Consider the following 22,408-nt stretch of genomic DNA (forward strand, 5'->3'; position numbering starts at 1 on the left):
GGATAGGACATCGGGGACCTGTTGAACAGCTTTTCGCGTTGTCATAAGCTCGTGTCTTACTCAAAGTAGTGCGTATATGTTTCCAAATGAAGTAGTCTTGCAAATTGGAGGGACCAAATAGGAGTCAATGAACGATACTGCATGCGATGAGCGTTATAATCTTCGATGTGATGGGGCTGTCTTGGCGTCAATTTGACGTGTAATGCGGAAAAGGCAAAAATACATTCCTTTTGAATCGCCGAATCGGGAAAATTCAAGGACTCTTGAACGCGATAAAGATTTAGTTTTAGCTTTTTCTCAGCGCGATAAAGGAATCGAAGTGTCGAAAGCACAGGATATAAACGGCACCATAATCCAGAGCGCGATTTTAAATGCGGTTTGAGGTCGATAAAGCGGAACTAATGTATCTCACCAAAACCTAATTCCCAGTTTAATGAACTTAATATCAGTTTAATAAGAAATCCAATGCGTGCGCACAATTCTAGAATTCATAAACAATAAATTCGAAAGGAACTCGTTTTCTGTGGACCAAATAAATGAACATGAAATGATTCAATTTAATTACTTACAGTGTAGATAACAATTAAGTTTAGAATTTTTTTTTAATTATACCGCTGCTGAAAATGTCCATATTCCTTCTGTGTAGATTCCAAGTGGCCTCCGATTAGTCATTTTAGTTTGGTACCTTTGCAGTCACTGTTTCTATCTCCAAATTATTTTACTTTGATGTTTATGAAACAGAGAATGTGAAACCCGTGGTTGTATATACTGTGTTTCACGGAGGACATATATCTCGTCCAATTTAATGTCCCAGGAAGCCGACCTACCAATGATTTTGGCTGTTTCTTTACAGGTTCCAGTTACATGATGGCCACATTAAAGTTTATTCCAGCGAACGTAAAGAAGTTAGTAGTTAGGCGATTTGGCCGCATTGTGGACCACAAGGGATTTAGGCTGAAACAAACAAACATTTGTTGCCACCAGTTGGTATTAACTGGTATAAATCCAATAACTACACGTTTTATTTTCACACGTATGCTGCTGTTGTTGTTGTTGTGGGGGTTTCATGGCGCATAAGCTACTTTGGCTATAATGCACCTCACACGTATGCATATAACACAGTTTTAAGACACTTCAAGCGCATGATAAACGAATTCAGTCTACTATGATATCACAAGTAGATATAAAAATATATATATAACATCTGGTTTATCGTATCGCTTTAAAAGAAGAAATCCGCGCTTAAAGGGATTGATTTCTCAATGACAGATCGTTGTCTATTTTTAAACCTGTTGATAGACTCTTGTCTATCAACAGGTTTAAAAACTTTGATAACAGCTGTTGCTGGAATTCATAGCACAATCTCTAAATATTACTTTTTCACTTTTATGCGGAGCGTGTTCTCGTTTAAAACCAAATAAAATTAAACTCGATTCCTAAAATAAAGTTTATTTTAGGAATCGATCCTCCTTACCAGATGAAAACCCAGCAATTCTCTGCCGAAAAAATCAACTGAGCTATCGTGTCATCAGCTGCGGTGTGTGGAAGGACATCAGTCACATCTACGCCAGTTTGATGGCTCGGAGACACAGATTGGTTATTCGTAATTTATTAGACTCACAAGCTGCAGCACATCCTCTGCAACAGATCCTAAATCTGCCATCGTCATATTCAACAACAAGCTGGACATCACTGTTATCTCTGGCTTGTGTAATCAAAATTCTACCTGTATTTTAGTCTCTACATCAACTTTCTCGTTCTACTTACTGTCACTATATTGTCCACTATCAGCAGATATTAATTTATCACAAAGATATCTAGAACAGGTGTTTGCTATTTTAAATCCCACATATTTAATAATTACAACTGATTCAACCGCAAAATCTTTCTTATGGTTCAGCAGTGTCTTGGACAACAGAGGTAGGATTTTCGAGGAATTTTTATTCACCTACAATTTAAATCTGCACAACTTACCCAACCAACCGCACACCTTCTCAAACGTCCACGGAGAATCAAACATTGATTTAACCATTTCAACGTCCGCCATGTCCTCGAGGATCTCTGATTGGACCATAACAGTGACCACCGAGCAATCACTTTTAAGGTATCTCTCCTTCCAAATACTACAGGTCCCCCCCCACCTCCTTCTCCTCCTCCAAAAGATGTTAGAAGATTTTCTATCAAAACCATCAATTGGCCTTTATTTATGTCTTCAATTCACCAGGATTTTAACGTTGACACTCGCCGGTCTTTGAACCAGTTCAATGCCTCAGAATATGCATTCTATGTACAGGCTGCCTTACTTCGTGCTACAGAACGCTCCGCTAAGAAGAAAATTAGCAAGCATACTATAGTTTCCATACTACAGTTTCCATGCTACTTCTGGTTCAGGCCATACTACTGGCCTGAACCAGAAGTCACCAGACTAAAAAATATCTATAAAGGCCAGCGGAACGAATACATAAATAGAATTGCAAAACAAAAACTTGCCTCCTGGTAACACTTAGTTCACTCCACAGGAAATTCTGATCCCTGTGGTCTATTATATAAAATTAGTAAAAACAAGTATCACTTTCATGAAGTGTACAACACTGTAGTGAACAAAAACACAGAAACCACTAACTGGAATGACTCAGTTAACGCCATCCTGGATCGCTTGCTTCCCCTGGACGATCTCACCACAGAAACTCCAGAACAAATATCTATCAGGAACAGCAACTCAACCTACCACTCCTCATATGAAACGGATCTCTTAACTCTTCCCGAGCTAAAGCTGGCCCTAAGCAAAATAAATATCCATAAATATCCGGGTTTAGATATTGTGGAAAATGCTGTAATTATCAAATTTGCCGAAATCTTTCCAGAAATACTTCTACGTACAACAAATGTCTTACTGAGGGGATATTTCCTAATCTCTGGAAGGTAGCTCTGATCAAAATTATTCACAAGCCGGAGAAAAATAAATCAGATCCCAAAGCATACAGACCCATCTCTCTTTTGGCAAACTATTTGAAAGATTGTTAGCGCCCAGAGTAGCAGATTTAATTGAAGGTAAAAACTTAATGTCTCCATCCCAATTTGGCTTCAAGAAGGGAAAATCCTGTGAAGACATATATCAGCTTCGACGGCTAAATATGAAATGTTGAAATATTTATGCATTAAATATTAAATGGCCATATTCGTTGACTTCGAGGGAGCTTTCGATTCCCTCTAGTTGGAGAGCGCTCTCAATCGTCTTACCAAAGCCAAGTGCTCTCAGAAACTATTCTAAGTTATTAGAAGCTACTTCCAAAATAGAACTCATCCAAGTAATCTCGAAACAGCAGTCTCTCTCAAGGACCATCTCAAGAGGATGTCCCCAGGGATCAGTTCTGGGACCCCTCTTCTGGAACAGTTTTGGACAGCTGCCTCACGCAAACACCTGACAATACCTCTGCCTTTGCCTACGATTTGGTTCTTCTAATTCCAGGTCGATCGCGTCTTCAACTAGAACAATCAGCCAATATAACTCTTTCTGAGCTAATCAAGTGGTCAAGCATACATAAACTGCGAATATCTGCCACAAAAACAAAACTGATGGTTTTTAAGGGCAAGTTAGATTACAGAAGACCTCCAAATATAAAAATAGACGGAAAGCAAATCCCTTTTGTTCCTGAATTAAAACATCTTGGCGTAATTTTAGATGACAGGTTAACCTTCTCCTCTCATATTAATCACCTCGCCTCGAAGATTAAGAAGTTCACTGCAGCAGTTATCCGAATTTCCAAATCGGACTGGGGACTAAACAGGAAGACTCTCTTACTATATTATACAGCAGTATTCGTACCAATAACAACATGTGCTTCGGGAGTCTGGTTTCATAGAGCCGTCAATGTTAAACTCCGTTCCAAGCTCATCTCTATTCAACGGATTATGCTGCTTGCCATACTCCGGGCCTGCAGGACAGTGTCCTCTGCTGCTCTGCACGTCCTTGCTGGAGTCTTACAACTAGACCTGCATGTCATCTTCAAAGGACTATGCTATCGTCTAAAGCAGGGAGTTCCCGGCGAGATTCTCGGCATCTCATGCAACTTAACTGCTAACATCAAAGACGAGAAACGGAGAATCTGGAATGAACTTATCAGTGTGTGGCAATCACGATGGGAATCCAGTATTACTGGTCAAGTCACCCGCTCTTTTGTTCCTGCAGTTACCTTCCCTCTCAACAAGAACGTCCGCCAATGGTTTTCTCCCAGCCTAACAACATCGTATATACTTACTGGGCACGGCTCCATCAACTCCAAACTATGTCAATTTGGCTTGTCTGACACCAGTCTCTGCTTGTGTGGTGCTGAGGAAACCTGAACGCACATTCTGTATCGCTGCAGTCTGTACCACGATGACAGATCTACACTACAAGCTGCTGTCAGCAACTTCTCTGAAGGAAATGAAGTGGCACTGACTGAAAATTCTCAATCGTTCTCAGCTCTACAACAATTCTGCTCTGCTGTTTTCACCAAAAGAAAGCAACTCTTCTCAAGTTTATCAACATATCAAGAACAAGGAACCAACCCAACACCTGCAATGTCTATCGATATTTCTTAAAACTGATATCGCCTGCCATCTACTTTTTTTAAGCTGGTACCCCAGTTTGGGCAGCTGTGGATACAGGATTAGCTAACACCCACTGGTATAGCACTACCTTCAGTGGGTGCGGTTTTCGTTCTTCCTAGGACAGAAAAAAACTGCTGTCTTGTGGTTCCTGGACCACAAGTAATACTTCTGATTAGTTGCGTGATGTGGTTTGCTGTGTGAACATGTTACATTTTCATTACACTTATAACATTGTAATTAACACGATTATATGTATGTATCATTATATATTGTATCATTATATGTATCATTGTATATATATCTATGTATGTACATAGCGGATTTGCCAGTTTCTGGCTAGGGGCCGCTTGTTGTTTTGTTAATAAAAAAAAAAAAAAAGCTGTAGCACATTCTTTCCTTCCACACAGCGTGGAAAAGACCTAGGTTCGAATCTTGACTCAATGAGAGAAAATGTTATTGGATTTTATCACAATTAATTAGTCTTATTCCTCCACCGATGGTAATTAGCATTAGTTAAACGGTACAAAGAAGTCCAAGGCTTTTTCTACACCTGACAAAAAAATAAATAAATTGATTAAAAATAATAATGAATAAATAAATGTATATAAATTGGCTATTTGAGTCCCTCCTCACGTAAGACTATCCAACTGACTTCTGAATATCCACAAGCTGGCGGCCTCAACCACCCATGGAGGCAACATACTTCCCGTAATTAACAAATCGCTGTTTAAAAGAAATCGTCCTTCCAAATCCCATCTAAACCTGCCTAGTCTCGAGATGCCTCAATTTGCAAAACTGAAACCTTTCTAGACAAATAATAAAATAAAATAAATAAATAATAATAAGAGAGAAGGAAACAGATAGTCTATGCATTTCCCTCCTCCCGTAGGTAACTATCCAGCTGACCTTTGAATTTCCCTAAACTGTCAGCCTGTACCACCTGTGTAGGTAACTTATTCCAGTAATTTATAACTCGTTGGCTAAATAAAACTTGTGGAAGTCTAAACATCTCCCCCCACCTCGTAACTTGAATTTATGGCCACTAGTTCTAGAATCATTAATATTCTATTTAATTACTATTACCTCTCAGAGCCTTAAATGCCTCAATCAAGTCGCCTCTAAGATGCCTAGTTTACAAGCTACGCAACCCACATATTCGAAGTATTTCCTTATAAGAACGTCCTTTTGCCGATCTCACCAGGCGAGTTATCTGGACCACTTCAAGAAGCTCGATGTCTTTTTTAGGTGCGGTCTCCACACTTGAACACAGTATTCCAAGTGTGGTCTGTGTGGCCTTGTATAATGGGATTATGACGTCCTCCTTATCTCTACTAGCAAATGTTCGATAAATCATCGATAGGACATCATGGGCCTTCTTTTCAACCTGCCTACAATGCTTTGAGAACTTCATGCCTGACCGTATCGTCACTATCAAGTCCCTTTCTTCCACTACTGATTTTAGTTCAACTCCACCAAATGTATAAATTATTTTGGGGTTACTGTTTACCAAGTGTAATACCTTGCACTTTTCTAGATTAAAGAGGATAATCACCTTCCTATCCCTGCTAGCAAAGATTCTGTGTATTATTGAAAAACCCATTGAACTGTCGTCCTGGCAGCATGTCTGCGCTACTCAGAGAATTTCATATCAGTCTGCACAAATACCACCAAGTATTTTTCATTCTCCACTACCCTAAGTGTAATACCACGCAGTTCATAAGTTACTCTGGGGTTACTGCTACCCATATGGTCCTGCATTACTTTTTTTACCAGCGATTCCATTATTTTCTTTTTTCTGGAAGAGATATTAACCTAACAGGTCTGTAATTATTCACGTCGCCTTGCATTTTTCAATGTTAAACCTTAACTGCCATTTGTCAGCCCATTCACCCAATTTTTCTAGATCTTCTTGCAGTAGCTCACCCTGACGACTGTCGTTAACCACCCTGCCAACCTTTGTATAATCTACAAACTTAGATATTAAACCTGACATACCTTCATCAATATCATTAATAAATATTGAAAACAGCAATGAGCCGAGCACAGAACCCTGGGGAAATCCACTAATAATATTAATCCATGAAGAGAAGTGTCCATTGATAACCACTCTCTGTCTTCTTCCACTTAATCATCCCTTTATCCATTGCAGTAACTTGCCCTTAATAACATACTGCTCCAATTTGTACAGCAGTCTTTTATGTGCAACAGTATCAAAAGCCTTCCTGAAATCATAATATATGATGTCAAAATTATTTTTTGCATCCAATTCCCTTGTAGCCACATCATAGTAACCAATCAAATTTGTCAGACAAGACTTCCCCTTAACAAATCCATACTGTGATTGCAATAAAATTGAATGCTTGTCCAAATGGTCCTGCATTACTTTTTTTAACCAGCGATTCCATTATTTTCTTTTCCCTAGAAGATTCATTAAAATCTAACAGGTCTGTAATTACTCACATCGCCTTTTGATTCTCCTTTATGATTTGGGGATACATTCGCACATCTCCAGTCCATACGGATCTCCCATGGATCCAAGAATGCTCTAATAATTATGGCTAAGGTTTGCTTACCTCCTTTGCTGCCTCCCTTAATATAATTGGATTGATCCCATCCACTCCAGATATCTTTTTTATGTCCACCTTCAACAGTTTCTCCTCAAGATCAAGACTATTACTCCCTCTGATTGCATCTCGAACATTCTGCTGTTTTCTTCAGCGGCATGTTCCAATAAATCTGCAAAAGTTTTTCTGGTGTTTTGTGCTAGTGTTGTTTTAAGGACTGGTAATAAAATATTACTGCAAGTTGTGAAAAATGGAAGCATGAAGTTATCAGACCCTGTCTGATATTTTCACACTACCATTTTTATACTTGGAGTGAAATAACCTCATTGGTTGTTGCGATATATCGAAACAATATGGCAATAGTTAACATATATCGAAACATTTTTATGTTGTTTGAAGTCTTTGACCGACCGACCAACCAACAAGGTGATTTAATTGCTTCATGGTATGCGCACCTTAACTGGGACGAATTAACTCTTAATTGCAAGTTTGAATTGTTGCGATTAAGCCTCCCTCCCCGCTCCGCCCTGGTTGAGCTCGTAGGGCAGCCTATACGTCTTCACTTGCCGATTGACATAATTTCTTGGAACTGAATGCTGCACATGGGTACAGAAATTTTACCACGTGCTGCCTGTTGCTCTCTATTGCGATTGCATCTGAATCTTGACAGTTATCAAGTTGTTTGTAATGGCAGTTTTACAGTCTCAGCGTGTGTCCTGGTAGATTCTAATACATGACAAACTACATGAGTATGAACAGCTCTTAAGAACTTTCTGTATTTTGGGTCTTAGGTATTTGGCTTTTGACCAACAAAGCTAGATTTTATTTCACAGTCTTCACGATGTTTTATAATGCCGCTGAAAGTTTTTCGGCGAGGGGGGGGCCTTAAGTTGTCGTTTTCTCTACTAGCTATTGGGAGACCATCATTATTTTCTCCTTCGGGAGCCTTTATCTAGAGTATGAATACTTATTTTCTAATGGATAGAGACGAGATAAATTCCAGATTGTCGACCAGACCATTTCATCCATTCTGGAAGCTATTTCTAACCTGCGGTCATTTGCGTGTGTTTGAGTTTGGGGATTCAGTTTGTGGATCTAGAATCTTAGATTCCTTTGATTGATTTTTGGAGGAATTTACTGGTTTCTTCTTCTTCTTACAATCATAAACATAAAGGGACCGTTTCGCTTTCGAAAATTTAGTTAAGTTTATTTCAATACAAGAATTGCAGATTCTTGTACAAGAGATATACAGCGATTTAATATTCTTTTCTTTATGATCCCCCCCCCCCCACAAATTTAGATCTCGCAATAATTTCCTGCTGAACAATAACATTAAATTATCGAGTTAGCTGATGACACGAATTTAATTCTGTAATTGTATTGCTTTATTTGAATCACTTTAAGCTTTCTAGCATTTATACTACTCTTGATGAGGGATGGACTACGAGCCACGAAGGGATAGATTGTTCGACCCTTAGAGCTATTGGCGTTGCGTTGTGACTGTTTGGATGGTTCCCACTGATTCTTAGTTTGCTGCTTAGCTTGGCTTACAAATTCTTTCCCTCAACACAGTGATATTAGTAAATATTAAGGGGAAATTGCGGCGAACTATTAATGCTATTAGTTTTAAGTTTTTACTCTTAATTCTTAACATCTAATTAAATGTATATTTTTATTATTATCATCTGCTAACCACAGTTAATAGTAGCAACTGATTCACGTTCACCAGATATCGCTACTAAATTTACAACGATTTTTAATAATCTTTTTTATTGTTAATTTTAATTATTAATAATTCTATTCCGTTTATTGATTGCCACTGTTAATTTTGTTTGGCGCAGTAATCAGGATTTTTTAATGCAATCTGAAGTGCTAAATTTGTCGTCAGTGTTTTCATATATAATTGTTCTTATTTTAAATTTCCATAAGCACGATGTGTTTGCCAACCAATAAACAAATTTTAAATGTTATCGATCCCTTCCTCAAACACCGATGGAAATGTCTGGAGGCGCTTCTGCTTTAGACTCAGCTGGGCATCTCGAAAATGACAGACACGTAGATCAAAGCATTTTGACATTTTTCGACTTCAGTAAATGTGATACATGCACTTCGTTATTTTAGCTTGTTCTCCGATTTATCAACTGCCTAAATATAGATATTCGTTATGCGAAGCTACATTAAAGGCGGTAAATTCTCCCTCGGACATACGAGCTTTAAAACCAGAAAGTATGGAGAAGGTTCAAAAATGTTGAAAAATGATTACAGAACCATTCTTTGCACTGAATCCTATTAACGGAGCATCTCAAACGGTCATGATATAATCTACTCCGAAACGGATACAAAGTTAATAACACAAATTCTATACTTCACCTCTTATGATCCCTTAGAACTATTTTAAGCTCTTTCTTTTTTTCTTTCAGAAACTACATTTCTGCTCGAAAGAAGATATTTCAGAGGGATGGCAAGCAGATAAAGACGCTCAGCTTGTTTCATATCTGTTTATTCGTCATGTTTTCCAGGAACTTTACACAAATATAAAGAAACTAGTTAACCTCATTAAGCTATTAATTACTTATAACTTATAATAAACTAATAGTTACTCATTATTATTGATATTATACACATTATTGGCTGTATCTAAATGAAATGGTTAAAGAACTACTGTTCATAAATCATATTATAAATACACTCATGAGCCAACATTATGACCACCTATGTAAGAGCGTGTTGGGCCATTGTTTTCTCGTGATAATCACTTGCATCCAGCTTAGTATCGACTTCACGAGACCGTGGAAGGTATCCTGGACCGGATGGACAGAAGGAAGTCCAGGAGTTCGGTAACGAATAGAGGCACTGGCGTGGGCTGGCGAATGTTGTGTTTCACTGCATCCCATAAATGTTCGATGGGACTGATGTCGGGGTAAGTTGACGATTAGGGGAGCACATAAAATGCTTAGACATGATCCTCCAATCATTTTAAATAGAATTGAAAGTTTTTGGTAAAAGTGCATTCGAATAAGTCAAGCTCAAAGCATTTATCTTTTATCAGGGCAGCCACGGTAATTTTAAGTTCATTAAATAAATATAAAATGTGGTAGAATCAGAAGACTGGTAGGGTTCATTCAGAGTTCTCATATTAGCTTGTAAGGGAGAGTCAGCTCAAGAATCGTCTTGCTGTACCAACGAGAATTCATTCGTTCAGATTGCTCAGTAGATTTACTACGCTCTTCAAATTTTCGACCCATCTAATCGCACGCAAAAGAGTGAAGAGGTTTCACGTGATGCAATACACAAAGATGCAACTGTTAATGTCTTAATCAGCCGCCTTTATTTTCCAAAATATATAAAACAATTCATATATGACGATATAATATAAAGATGAATCGTTCTGTCTTAAATTATACTTATAAAATGATGAGTTGCAGATTTTTTTTTACAGTTCAGGTGAGTTATTAACCTAATTCAAGATAAAATAATTCTGACTTAAGTACTAATTTTAAACTAAAATGTTCCCTTCCCAACAACCTTTTTTTCGTTAAAAAATCTGTAAACGATATAGGTTGTTGTAGGAAAATGCAGAAGTACTTTTCAATGACAAGATTTAAATTAAAACGTTAATATATTAGTATTTATTAACATTAACTGATACTAATAACACCACAGAGTAGGTACACCCCTCTCACTCTTACCACATTGCAAACATAAAAACAATCAAATTAATTGTTTTGGCACCCCTAACTTATATGCATTTGTAGTATATTTATAAGTGTGCGTTCACGGTCTGAAAAACTCGAAATAATTCACGGGGATCTTACTCCCTCCACTGATATCAGATGTATGAGGAGAACTTTATGAATTCAGTTATATGGGAATCGAACCTTGACTGACCTCTTCGTGGATGGAAGATGGCGATGTATTGTGTCAACCAATATATGAGGCCATGTAGGACATTGACAAAACTCATTATCAGACAGCCCTAACTCTTAAATTTTTAATTTGACTTTTATAGTTCCCGATCCATAACAAAGTATGCCACATATTATGTTCTTCAGCTTTATTATTAATAAAATACACATTAGGAATACATTTATATGTAAAGGTAAAAAAAAAGGTAAACTGCAGCTATTATCAACCCACTGTAGGATGGAAGCCTCCTCAACAATTCATATTGAGGGAACTGGACCATAATCTGCCACGCTGGTCCAGTGCGTGGTTGGTAGATCGACCGTATTTAGCAATCAGGGGCTTGAACCCCGGTCTACTCAAAGAGCGTGCGCTACTGCACTCCGCCCTTGACCACTCGGCTACGGAGGCCTATGATTTATACGTACTTCGGCATTTTTCCATCTCTTAATTTCACCCTTAGCTCTTTATTTCTCTATTCTTAAATACTTAATGGCATAATTCTCTAGGGTATCTGAGTTTTAATCAAAGCTGTTCGCCAAGCTCTTGTTATTGAATGCAAGGTGGATCCCCGGATAGTAATCGCATTCCGTCTTTATTACCATTTGTTTTGAAATCCAGGAATTCAAAACACAATCATAAATCGTATTTCTTCACTTAATATCCCAATCACATATTATAATTCTTCCTTTTTGTCTTCGAATATCCCTTTCTAAAATTTTAGGTCAAATACTTAACGTGTTGCAAATAAATAAGAAAATAATGTCTATGAATATAAAAACAATTGCTTCACTCTCCAAGGGATATATTGATATTGAATTTTCTCTTCAACATCGCAATGATATTGCATCTCAAACCAATGCAATACAACAGTAATAAAGAGCTAAGCTGAAGTGCTTTATATGCAGGAAAATTACTGTGTTCTACCAGTCACAATTTACTTTTCCTTCGAATAACTGGGTAGACCACATTGCCAGATTGCATACCAACATCGGGCAGTTTACAAATGCAATAATTTCCCTTTAATCTAACGCTGCAGGAAAGGACTTTATACTTCCTTATATCATTAAGTACCATAAGTACTTATATCCTAGATGACTATCCACCATATCCAATTCATTCCTCTCCATATAAGTATGACGTCGCATTAAATAGGTCTGTAATTTCTGATATGATCCCACCGACAGACGTCAGAGCTATTTCTGCTGTTTTCAATCCCCCTTCCCCTCTCAGAAACGCTTCTAGGAGTTACTCTTCCAATATTAAACCAACGTCTAGTGTCTCGGAAACCTGAGCAGTTCCAGACAGATCAACCAAAACAAACCTCTTGGCGGAACCAACATGCATTATTGAAACTTTGAAGCTAAATCTGAATTAGTTATTGTATATGCTGATGTTGAACTGCTTTTGAGAGTCTGAACACAAGAGTCCTTCAGGATAACTGGTGATAACGCTGTTCAGAAATTCCATTATATTGTGAAAATCACTAGAGTATCAATAATGGACAGTTTTTACTGGCCTCCTATTCTCAGCCATACTTATTCCAATTTATGCCGGCGTAATGGCGCAATAATATATGCAGATAAAGTTATTAACTTTAATCCCAGCTAAATGAAATCCAACGATAACAGCGTCTACAATTAGTGACAAGGTGACTGCAGCTGTCACACAGGTATAGCGCTCTGGGTTAAACCTTATAACCAAATAAATCTGCAAACAATAATATACATATTCACTCAAGCAGCTACCAACAGTGATGCAACCTTCAATACGTGTAAGTCCCGTCCTAGTTCTTAACACCCTATAGATCACGAAGTCTATTTTGATCAGAAGCTGAGATTAAACGATTGTATAGAATATCTCCACAAGAGATTACGCAATTTTCTATACCATTAAAATTTGAGGCCCCGCTTCTTCTTTACGTCAAAAACCAATCTAGAAGGGTCCAGTATTTGGGATATCTGCCAGTAGCAGAAACCTCCATTATCTTAAAGATCAAACCCTATATTTATTCTGAAGTGCAGTCATCTGAAACCGTGTTACTGCATCCATCTTACCAAATATTTCCAAATCAAATATTTTCAACAATAACAGGCGCACTTGTGGAATTGAACTCAACAGGATGACCAATGATAAGAAAGATGATCGTATTCTCCTGAGTGTATAGCATTGGTAAAGCTTGAATGACGAATCACGCTAATTTCAGCGAGTGAACAGTTTGAGTGTAAAGTGAATTGTCCTTTACCAATGTAAGAAAATAACCTACAAAAAGCAATTTTGAATTAACGATCCAGTTTCACTTCCAACCACTCATTTAAGCGAACTTTACATATCGGGTATTAAATCATACTCTTGCGCGAAACTCCTGAATACTTCCTAATAGTTTGAAAAATAAATGATTGACCTTTTCGGAAAAGGTCACTACTTATTAAGACACCGCTGTTTTTTTTATTATTTTCCATCACTTATTTTACTGAAATCTTGAAGTAAAGAATAACAGAAAGAAGGGTCAAGGTACCGGCCAGAAGGCAGTCTTGGTTTTTGTTCTATTATACTTTAAATGCCATAAAACAATCTATCCCGATTGCAGAACAATACAAAAACTAACTGCTTTGTCGCCACTGTGATTTATCAGCTTGGGGAAGAGAAAACAAATTGACGTTGCCTTCCTCCTCGGGCTCATCCGCCAGCGACTGGGTTCAGTTAGACAGGAACACAGATTAGGGGTGCAGATAAGCGAACTTCAATCATGGCCCAAACAGCAAAAGCAGATGTGTCCCATTATGTAGAAGGTATCATCTTTCCTTGCTGACATGCTAGTTGGGAGGTGATGAATGGTTACACGGGCGGTTGGGACCAAATAACCTAAGGAACAATCGGTGACTGCCTCGACAACTTCTAATTGAACCGTGACATCTCCCACGAGGTTTGGACCCTGTGACATTAGCGAATGCGGTGAGGTTTCTTTATCACATCTCGCTATTGTTGCTCGGCGATTTTCTACTTCAAATAAGTTTCGGATGGGGGTGGAGGGAGGCCGAGAACAAATACACTTATCCAACACCATCAACAACACAGGCAGAGTTATTAATATTGCTCTTGAAGTGACGTATTGTACACACCCGATGATGTACAGTCTGCGTAAGTCTGAAACATCATTCTGACACGCATTGATCTGATTACTAAAAATCGATGGCGCATTATAGACATAAAATTACCTCTTTGGAACAATTATTTCTGCAGGTTGTGCGTACACAAGATGGAGAAATGATTCTTTATGCACGCTGCCACACTTTTCAGTCGTTAACATTTATTATTGGCTTAATAAAAAAACAAAAATTGCGTGTGTGGTGTCATCTCTCTCTCATCCACTTTCGAAGTCCTCGAAGGCAAATTAGAGGTGAATAGAGTATGCTCTGTGCAAGAATTTATGTCCATTTATTTCATTCTTAATCAAAGTAGGCTTCACTTTTTTCAGAAGTGAAAATAAGCAGTCATAATCTGCAACCTAGGCTGTTTGCAGCACCGCCTTCCGAATGTTCGATAAAATTTATCGAACCCTCTGACATTCCTGCCATTGATCTAGACTCTCGAGGGAACAAATCCGCTGCCAGCGGTGTGCATCCGTATACACAAGCGTGTGCTCTTTCGCCAAATAACCGTCACGAAAGATTCGCCACAACTTCAATCTATTTGTAAAATATTCACATCAAAACAACTCTTGAACAACACGCAATCGTGTATTAATAAGAAAAAAAAAAGCCCAAAACGTTAATGTTTTTTCATATAAGGGAAAAAATCGTACGACAGCATAATGTACGATTGCTTCGAGTCCACCCCTAGGTATAAACAGTTAACGACAAACGAAAAATTCCTTCGCCAATCAATCGCGCGCAAAACACCATTCCACCAATGAATAATTGCAGTTTAATCGCAGTCCGAACTTTGCAAACTGACAATTACAACAGTCCCGATATTAAACACTTCATTAATAACCGAATGTCCTTAATTACTCTTAATGTTAGGCTTCGTTAAATCCACAGAGAAATTCTAAAAGCTAAGACCAAATAAAAAAAACAGCATCCAAAAACGCAGAAATTTCATGAATCCACTTACCCAACATGATTCTTCTTAAGCGCACAGTAAATTGACGAACGAAGTCCGTTTGTTCCTTAAAAAAAATTAAAGGAAACGAGCAAAAAAACGTAGTGAAGCAGTCCAACAGGAATGGCTTTACAGGGAACTGGAAAGAGTCATTTCAACTTGGCCTTTACCACACACCACGGCTATTGAGAGTTCAACAAAACTGTTGTGAGTCGGCAGCGCTTCGAAGAAAGACTAAACGGAAAGTGAAGACGCAGATAGCCGCATGCAGGAGCGTTGATGACGACAACCCTTTAATACGAAGCAGCAAACTGCCTGCTCAGTTCATATATATATTTAAGCTACGGGTTGTCAGCGAAAAGAGCAAACGCTTTACGGAAAACAGGTGTACTACAGAAAAATGAGATGGAGTACAAAAGAATGTTGTAGCTCTTTAGATCTACACGCGAGGGAGTGTGTTGTGTCGGAGAGATGTACCTCCCGATGCTTTTATAGCATATGTTCTCCTTGTCACTAGCGGCGGGACGTGTGGTACTTTAAATAGACGAAAGAGGCTTTCCTTGAAGCTGGTGCACTTCTAAAGCCCAGGCCTTCGTTTGAGCCGCTACGAATGAGGAAATGCCCGCCCCAGGCTTCATGGTTGGCACGGCAAAGCTCGCCACCGCAGTCACTTAAGCCTCCAGATTGGGAGAGCGTTTCCTATTTGCTGTATAGGTATTGGGTTTGTCGCTGTGCCCGGCCTCGTGCGATGAATATATTGCCCAGTACGCAAATCTAGGGCTTCAAGGAGATTTCCAGTTTAATTTAGGATAAAACCGTAGGTTTTTACATAAATAACGGGCAACAGGAGCAGCAGTGGGTCTGTGCAGTGGCGCTTTCTCAGCGGCACACACAAAACGGCTCAAGGATGAAATGCTCCTTGGATAGCGGGATAACTGCGCGCCCTGCACAGCATCCTACATCCTTCTTGAAAACAATGGATTCAAGTAGTGAGAAAGATGTTTTATTTAATCTTGAGTAGTATTGCTGACGAGGGAAAAGTGTGGCAAACCGGGAAGTCTGCGAAATATATTTGCATTCACCATTTTCTATATGAAAGGGAGGTGTGAATAGGCAACACGAGAATGGCTATTATTCTGCACGGTGCATTCAAGACTCCGGTGCTGCTGGGTGAAAAGCGTCGAAGTCAAGACAGTCTTCTCCACTGTGGGTTTCGTTCGGCTATGCATAAAATGGTTATTTTAATTTCTTGAGAGATTTTCTCGAAGAAATTAAATTTGCTCTGCATTGTTGTCAGTCTTGCAAAGAAATTCAATGGGATTTAAGAAACTATAGAATATCAACAATTCGCCGACGCCTTTCTCTTGCATCGCTATCAAACTATTTTAAAGGAACAAACTTTGATTACGTTCACATAGGAATTTCAATTTCTTTTCAGAGATCCGAATAATCCGGTCGATTGAAAATATAGGCTGAACAGAATGAAATAAATATTTGCAAAAGGGAGGAAAATTGAAAATCCATCAATTCTGCTGCTAATCATTTATTGGTCTGCCTTTATAAGCGCAGTTAAAGGAGAGACCCATATTCCAGCCCTCAATCGATCTCTTCTTTTTGCGAAGACCTAAGAGAAGTAGTATTTTATTTTTGTCACATAACCACCGAATTTCTTGTTTATATGAGAGATAATATAACAACAAATCGTCATATTCGCTTTCGATTTCCTCCAAGAAAATTTTAAACTGATGATTGTTCAGGCCAATTTTGCGTATAAAATTCAAAATTATAGTCGACACGATTGAGTTCGAAGACAAAAATTTACCGCACAACGATTGCTGGTGAATAACACAATGAAATTGCATAGGTCTTTCGATGTTTTTGGAATCAAAATATTTATTAACATGGCCGATGAAACCAATATTTTTTCCAGCCATATTCTTTGCACCATCGGTCGTAATTGCTGTCAACAATTCCCAATTAAGTTGCGGGTCTTCAAACACTTTTGATACGTTATAAAATATGTTTTCACCAGAGGTTCTATTCTTCAAGCTTTCAAATGCTTCTGTGACTTTTAGGAAGGATGTAGATTTACTTGAGCGTGTACAGAGAAGGGCAACAAGGTTAGTGAGGGGAATGAACGGATCCTCTTATCAAGAGAGGCTTAAGTTCTGCAAATTGCAGTGGCTGGAGATTAGGCACCTGCGCGGTGATCTGATTGAGGTGTATAAGGCCTTGAATGGATTGAGCACGCTGAATTCTGATGGGATCCTTCCACTTGTTCAGATTACGAACCTAAGGGGGCATAAATTAAAATTAAGAAAAGACAGATATAGAATCGATGTGCGGAAATTTGCCTTTAGCCAGCGGGTGGTTAATTGCTGGAACAAACTTCCATCTGTCGTTGTGGAAGTTGATAGGTTAAATAAATTTAAGGAGGAACTGGACAGGCATTTGGAGGAAATGGTGCGATTTTTTTTTTAGCTGATGCTGCATAAGCTTATAACACTTGCTTTCTTGCATCACATGCCACCACTACTACTACTTCAAAATTTTGATTTATACCGCGTATGTAAATGAGTAACTGTGCCGTGTTGGTAAAATATCTTCACTTTCCTCAATTGCGATCGAAAAATTTATAAAATCTGTAACTTTTTGTTTCAGCTGATCTTTAACATTAGCAGACAAGTCTTCGATTCTTCTCGCTAAAGTTGACGCTGATAAACTTATAGCAGCGAAGCGCTTAGCTTGACCAGGGCATATTTCTTCTGCAATTGATAGGCACACTCTTTTCACAAACTCGCCATCAGTAAAAGCTCTTCCTTCTTCGGCAATGATTTAAGATGCTCGCAAACTATCTCTAATTAAATTTAAATTCTGATTAGTGAAACGTTTCATCTGTTGTTGTTGTTGCCTCTTGAAATCAGCGCTCAGCTCTTGTAATTTCTTGTTTCGCAACTCTCCTTGAAGTTAATCTTGAGTTGAGGCATGTTTTGTCGTATAATGCCGTTTCAAATTATATTCTTTCAACACAGAAACTGCTTCCTTACATATAAGGCAGGCACATCGGTTATTGTCCCTTATAAAAAATAATTAATCGATCAAAGTTCGTTGAAGACACGACATTCGGAATCAATTTTTCTTTTCCTTCACATCTTGATTCGCTAAAATTAAAAATAATATGTATTTATACAAATAGCACTAATAAATTGTTGCGCGTGATAATCGGTGCAGCGCTCGACGACTAGGATCTGAATGAGAATAACTGACCAGGAGAAAGATTAATACGCGTACTCGTCTTTACATTGCAAACTGCATTAAGCATTACAGGGTGAAGAAGTTTTTCTTCTAACGGTACCAGTAGACCGACTTCGTATCAAGAGAGCACATATCCATTCCATAATAGCACCTCTAGCCACTTGAGGGGTGGATACAAAACAGTCTGGATGCATAGATTCATGAGGTTCACTGTACTCTTTCAACCTAACATTGGTGCAAAATAAGCGTCTCTTAGGACTCTTCAGACTACACAATCTTGGTCAATCCAGTCTTGGCGTTGGCGGCAATTTTCAGTCGAATCTTTTGATTTTTTAAAAGAAAGAAATGGCTTTCGTATAAGCATACGACTACAAATTGTTTAATTCCCGCCGCATAATTCGATTGAAAATCGAAATTGAATTTTTCAGTCATTCACTGCTAACTGAACTTTCTATTCTTACGGTGTTGTTCTTGGAGTACAGACTCTTTGACGTATTTCTTCCTTTGAGAGCCGTATTCTCCTTTCATCTCATTGGACGGTTTTCAGACGGTTGCTTTGACATACCAGTGATTCCCTTTGTTTTGATTTCTCTATTATGGCTCCCGCTAAACCTGCTCCAACCTATCTGGAAATCGGGAAGATTACCTGTCTTCCCGATTTTCCAGAATTTTCTCCAGTTTAGATAATAGCCTTTAGTGAGGAAGTGTATCAAAAACTTTACTGAAGTTGAAGTAAATATGTCAAAGTAGTTTCTGGATCTAACTGATATATGACTCCGTCATAATAATTAACAAGTCAGGCAAGACTTCCCCCTACAAGAACCAATACTGTGATCCATTGAGGATACTATCCCTATCGAGATAGTTCTATGTTCTGTCCTCAATCGGAGACTCCATGATTTTGTCAAATTCATTGGTTATCTTTCGCACTTCTTTTGTGGAGTGAAACAATAACGCTTATCTAGTCCAGTTCCGGAGTGTAACGATGATTTAATTTCATTAAACATACTTAAGGAGCTAAGGCACTCACATGCAGACTTTTTTTTGTAAAGTTGTATCATTCATTCTTAGAGCTTTATCTTCGTTCAGCTTCAGTATTTTCTCCTATATAATCTTCTTCGAGATTGATATTTCATTTGATTTAGAACAGTATGACTCATTATCACTAATTTCTCATTAATCGGAGGTCTTTCAATTGTAATGATCGTTGCAAAGTACTTATTCACACTTCAATAATCGTACCTTTGCTGGTGCCATCCCACCGTTCTTGTTTGTGAAATAATATACATGAAATGCACATTGTCTCCTACTTCATGTTCAGCGAAGACCAATAGCAGAATATATTCAAGAAACTACCAGCCAAACTAAGACAAAGCCGGGAAGTCAGTTCAAGGTATACTGAAGGTCGACAGGAATCTTTCCTGCCAGAACTAGAAATACTGGTGTGGGAAGCTATATCACAAGACTTGGTAGTAGCAAATAGCACAGCATCATCACCAATTTTAGACATTCATACTAAGCACCTGAAGCAAAGGATGCTTCGAGACTCACACGTGCTTCAAGACACCGGTGGATAGCAAAACAGCATCTCCATCATATCACAGATAAAAAGACAACCGTGAGGTACATAAGAACAGTTATCTTTCCACCTTTACTCTATGCTGCTGAAATTTGGGCGTCAGCGGCACCGTCAATAAAGAAACCACTCTTTGCCACAGAATTCTGGCTCGTAAAGTGGGCCAACAGGCAGCACAACCTACCAGCTCTGATTCGCGCCACGCAGCTTGCCGACTCTCTCGGGATTCTACGGCTTCCCACCTTAGTCGACGACCAACGCCTGCTAGCAACAGTCAAGATGATAACAGGCATAATGGCAACACCTTCATTCTGGGATACCTGTGGCTGGAGGATCCCCCCCTGCTGCCCTTAGGGCCAATTCCGAGCTCTACTCGCATTCAGCACAACTCCATCTCTCGGACAGGTTCCTCCCTCAGCGAATGCTCAAGCAAACCCAGGCATTTGACGCCGATCTGAACAAATTCGCTGTTGACCGGACTTACCGGAAAAAAATTATGACGAGTAGGACTAATCAGCAATGACTGATGTGTACCTTGCATCTGTTCCTGTCTGATTGAGCTGATGCTCTTATCTCGATGTTAAGTCAGCTCAATCAGACTTAACTCTCGTAAGGAGTTCTCTCCTTTGTATTAAAATATGTTTTAGTTTGTAAAATTACCTTTTTTTGTAATTAAATAAATTGTAGAATTCTTTTTTTGTAAATAATTGTTCGATTTTCCTGGAGGTTTCGGGAGGCTGTAAACCCCTGGCTTTATGGCCGTGAAGGGCAATAAAGATTATCTCTCTCTCTCTGTAGGATACCATGAGCACAGATATATAGTTATATAACAGACCTAAGGCTCTTCTATTCAACCTCACTCAGCTCAAGTTATCCTGATTATCATCGCAAGGAATTTCTCTATATTTTCGCCTATTAAAGGTCAACCGGTCATCCTATAATAAAAAAAGCACGTAAACACGCTTATATTGCATTAAGAGCCATTATTGCATTAAAGCGCCACATCAGTCAAACTTCTTTTGATAATCACCGTCTTCATTTTAGTGTTAGAGACAATCAAGCGATATAACCTAGATCTTACAAGATCAAATATAACTACCTCCGAAGCTCTCTCACCCGTAACGAGAAGAGATAAATCATTGACATATGCTACCATCTCAACGTTTTCATACAGCCTTTGTAACCAATCGTACCAAACAGCGTTCACAGAGGGCATCTTTTAAGGACGATATGAGTTATAGAGCCGAATTCTGTCATCACTGTTGCAGATATTTTCTCAAAATAATTCCTAATAATCTGATAAGCCTTGTTAGAAACATCAAGATGCAATCTGAACAACACGCTACCCCACCAAATTGAATCATATGTGCCACTAAAGTCCATGAAGACTTCCAGGGCATATTTACGTGTCGTGTTCTTAGCTAATTGTACAAGTAATTTAGGTATGGTTAAATGAAGCGATTGATATGCATACAGTATGCGAAGTGCAGAAGGGACATAAAAGAGTAACAGTAATGCTGTGTTTAAAGATAAGAATAGCTACTCGCAGATTACGATCTTGACTGGAAACCATCCGAGTAGAGAAGGATTATCCCATAATCCTACCTCTTTACCATCCACTTCAATATAGTTCTTGGATACATGGAAGATCTATGTACGATTACACAAAATCCGGATTTCATCTGCCACAATCCTTGAAGATTTAATTGGACTATATTTAAAGAATTTTGATTATAACCTATCCTTTCATTATGTTCAGTTCTGATGCATATTACGGAACCTACTGCAGTGTTTCATTGCAGGTTGAAAAGTAATTAGTCTGTTAAATAATTAGTTTCCGCGCACGTTCATACTCCGGACATTTCCTGTCTCTTACCGAATGGTTAGATCTGTTTCCCCTTGACTTCAATGGGCACATATCGCAGGTTTATGTGTATGTTGACAACTGCGATATGTGCGACGTCTCCCAGTACAGTGACTACAGATTGGCTCGTGGCGCCTACAACTTTTCGAGGTATGTCAGTAAGTCTGGCAATTGTAACAGATGGTCACAAGATGGAATGAATTCAGTCATTTCTACAAAAATGCGACCTTGACCCATAAGATATCTGTAAATACTGCTCAATACTTCCATTATTTAATTTATACCAGTTTTTGCCTTATTTACAGTCCCGAAACGCAAGAAGACCTCACCGTCGTATAACTCACCATAAATTCATCCGTGCAGACCTCCTCCCTGACGTCGAAAATGATCACCTTTGGTCCCAGTCTCGTAAGCTTGGAGAATGAGACACTCAAACATCTTATTCTGTCGTTCGTTTTTTATGTGATCAATATCCTCCTCCCTCTCTACCTCCATAGCAATTCCTTTCTCCATTATTTGTCGAACCTGCCTAACTATAACTGATTTCAA

The 22,408-nt window shown here is 38.6% G+C and overlaps 1 protein-coding gene across 1 annotated transcript in view; it reads right to left on the reverse strand.

Annotated features, from left to right (window-relative positions):
* Positions 1-15,381, reverse strand: part of LOC150081862 (pituitary homeobox x-like) — a 195,391-nt gene extending 180,010 nt beyond the window's left edge. Inside the window, exon 1 of the mRNA XM_090379772.1 lies at positions 15,177-15,381. Coding sequence (XP_090235898.1) covers positions 15,177-15,183 — 7 coding nt within the window. The 5' untranslated portion in view covers positions 15,184-15,381. The remainder of the gene's footprint in view (positions 1-15,176) is intronic.
* Positions 15,382-22,408: the final 7,027 nt, after the last annotated feature.

Source organism: Mastigoproctus giganteus, chromosome 8 (genome assembly GCF_048544385.1).
Source record: "Mastigoproctus giganteus isolate SK-2022 chromosome 8, ASM4854438v1, whole genome shotgun sequence".
Classification (NCBI taxonomy): domain Eukaryota; kingdom Metazoa; phylum Arthropoda; class Arachnida; order Uropygi; family Thelyphonidae; genus Mastigoproctus; species Mastigoproctus giganteus.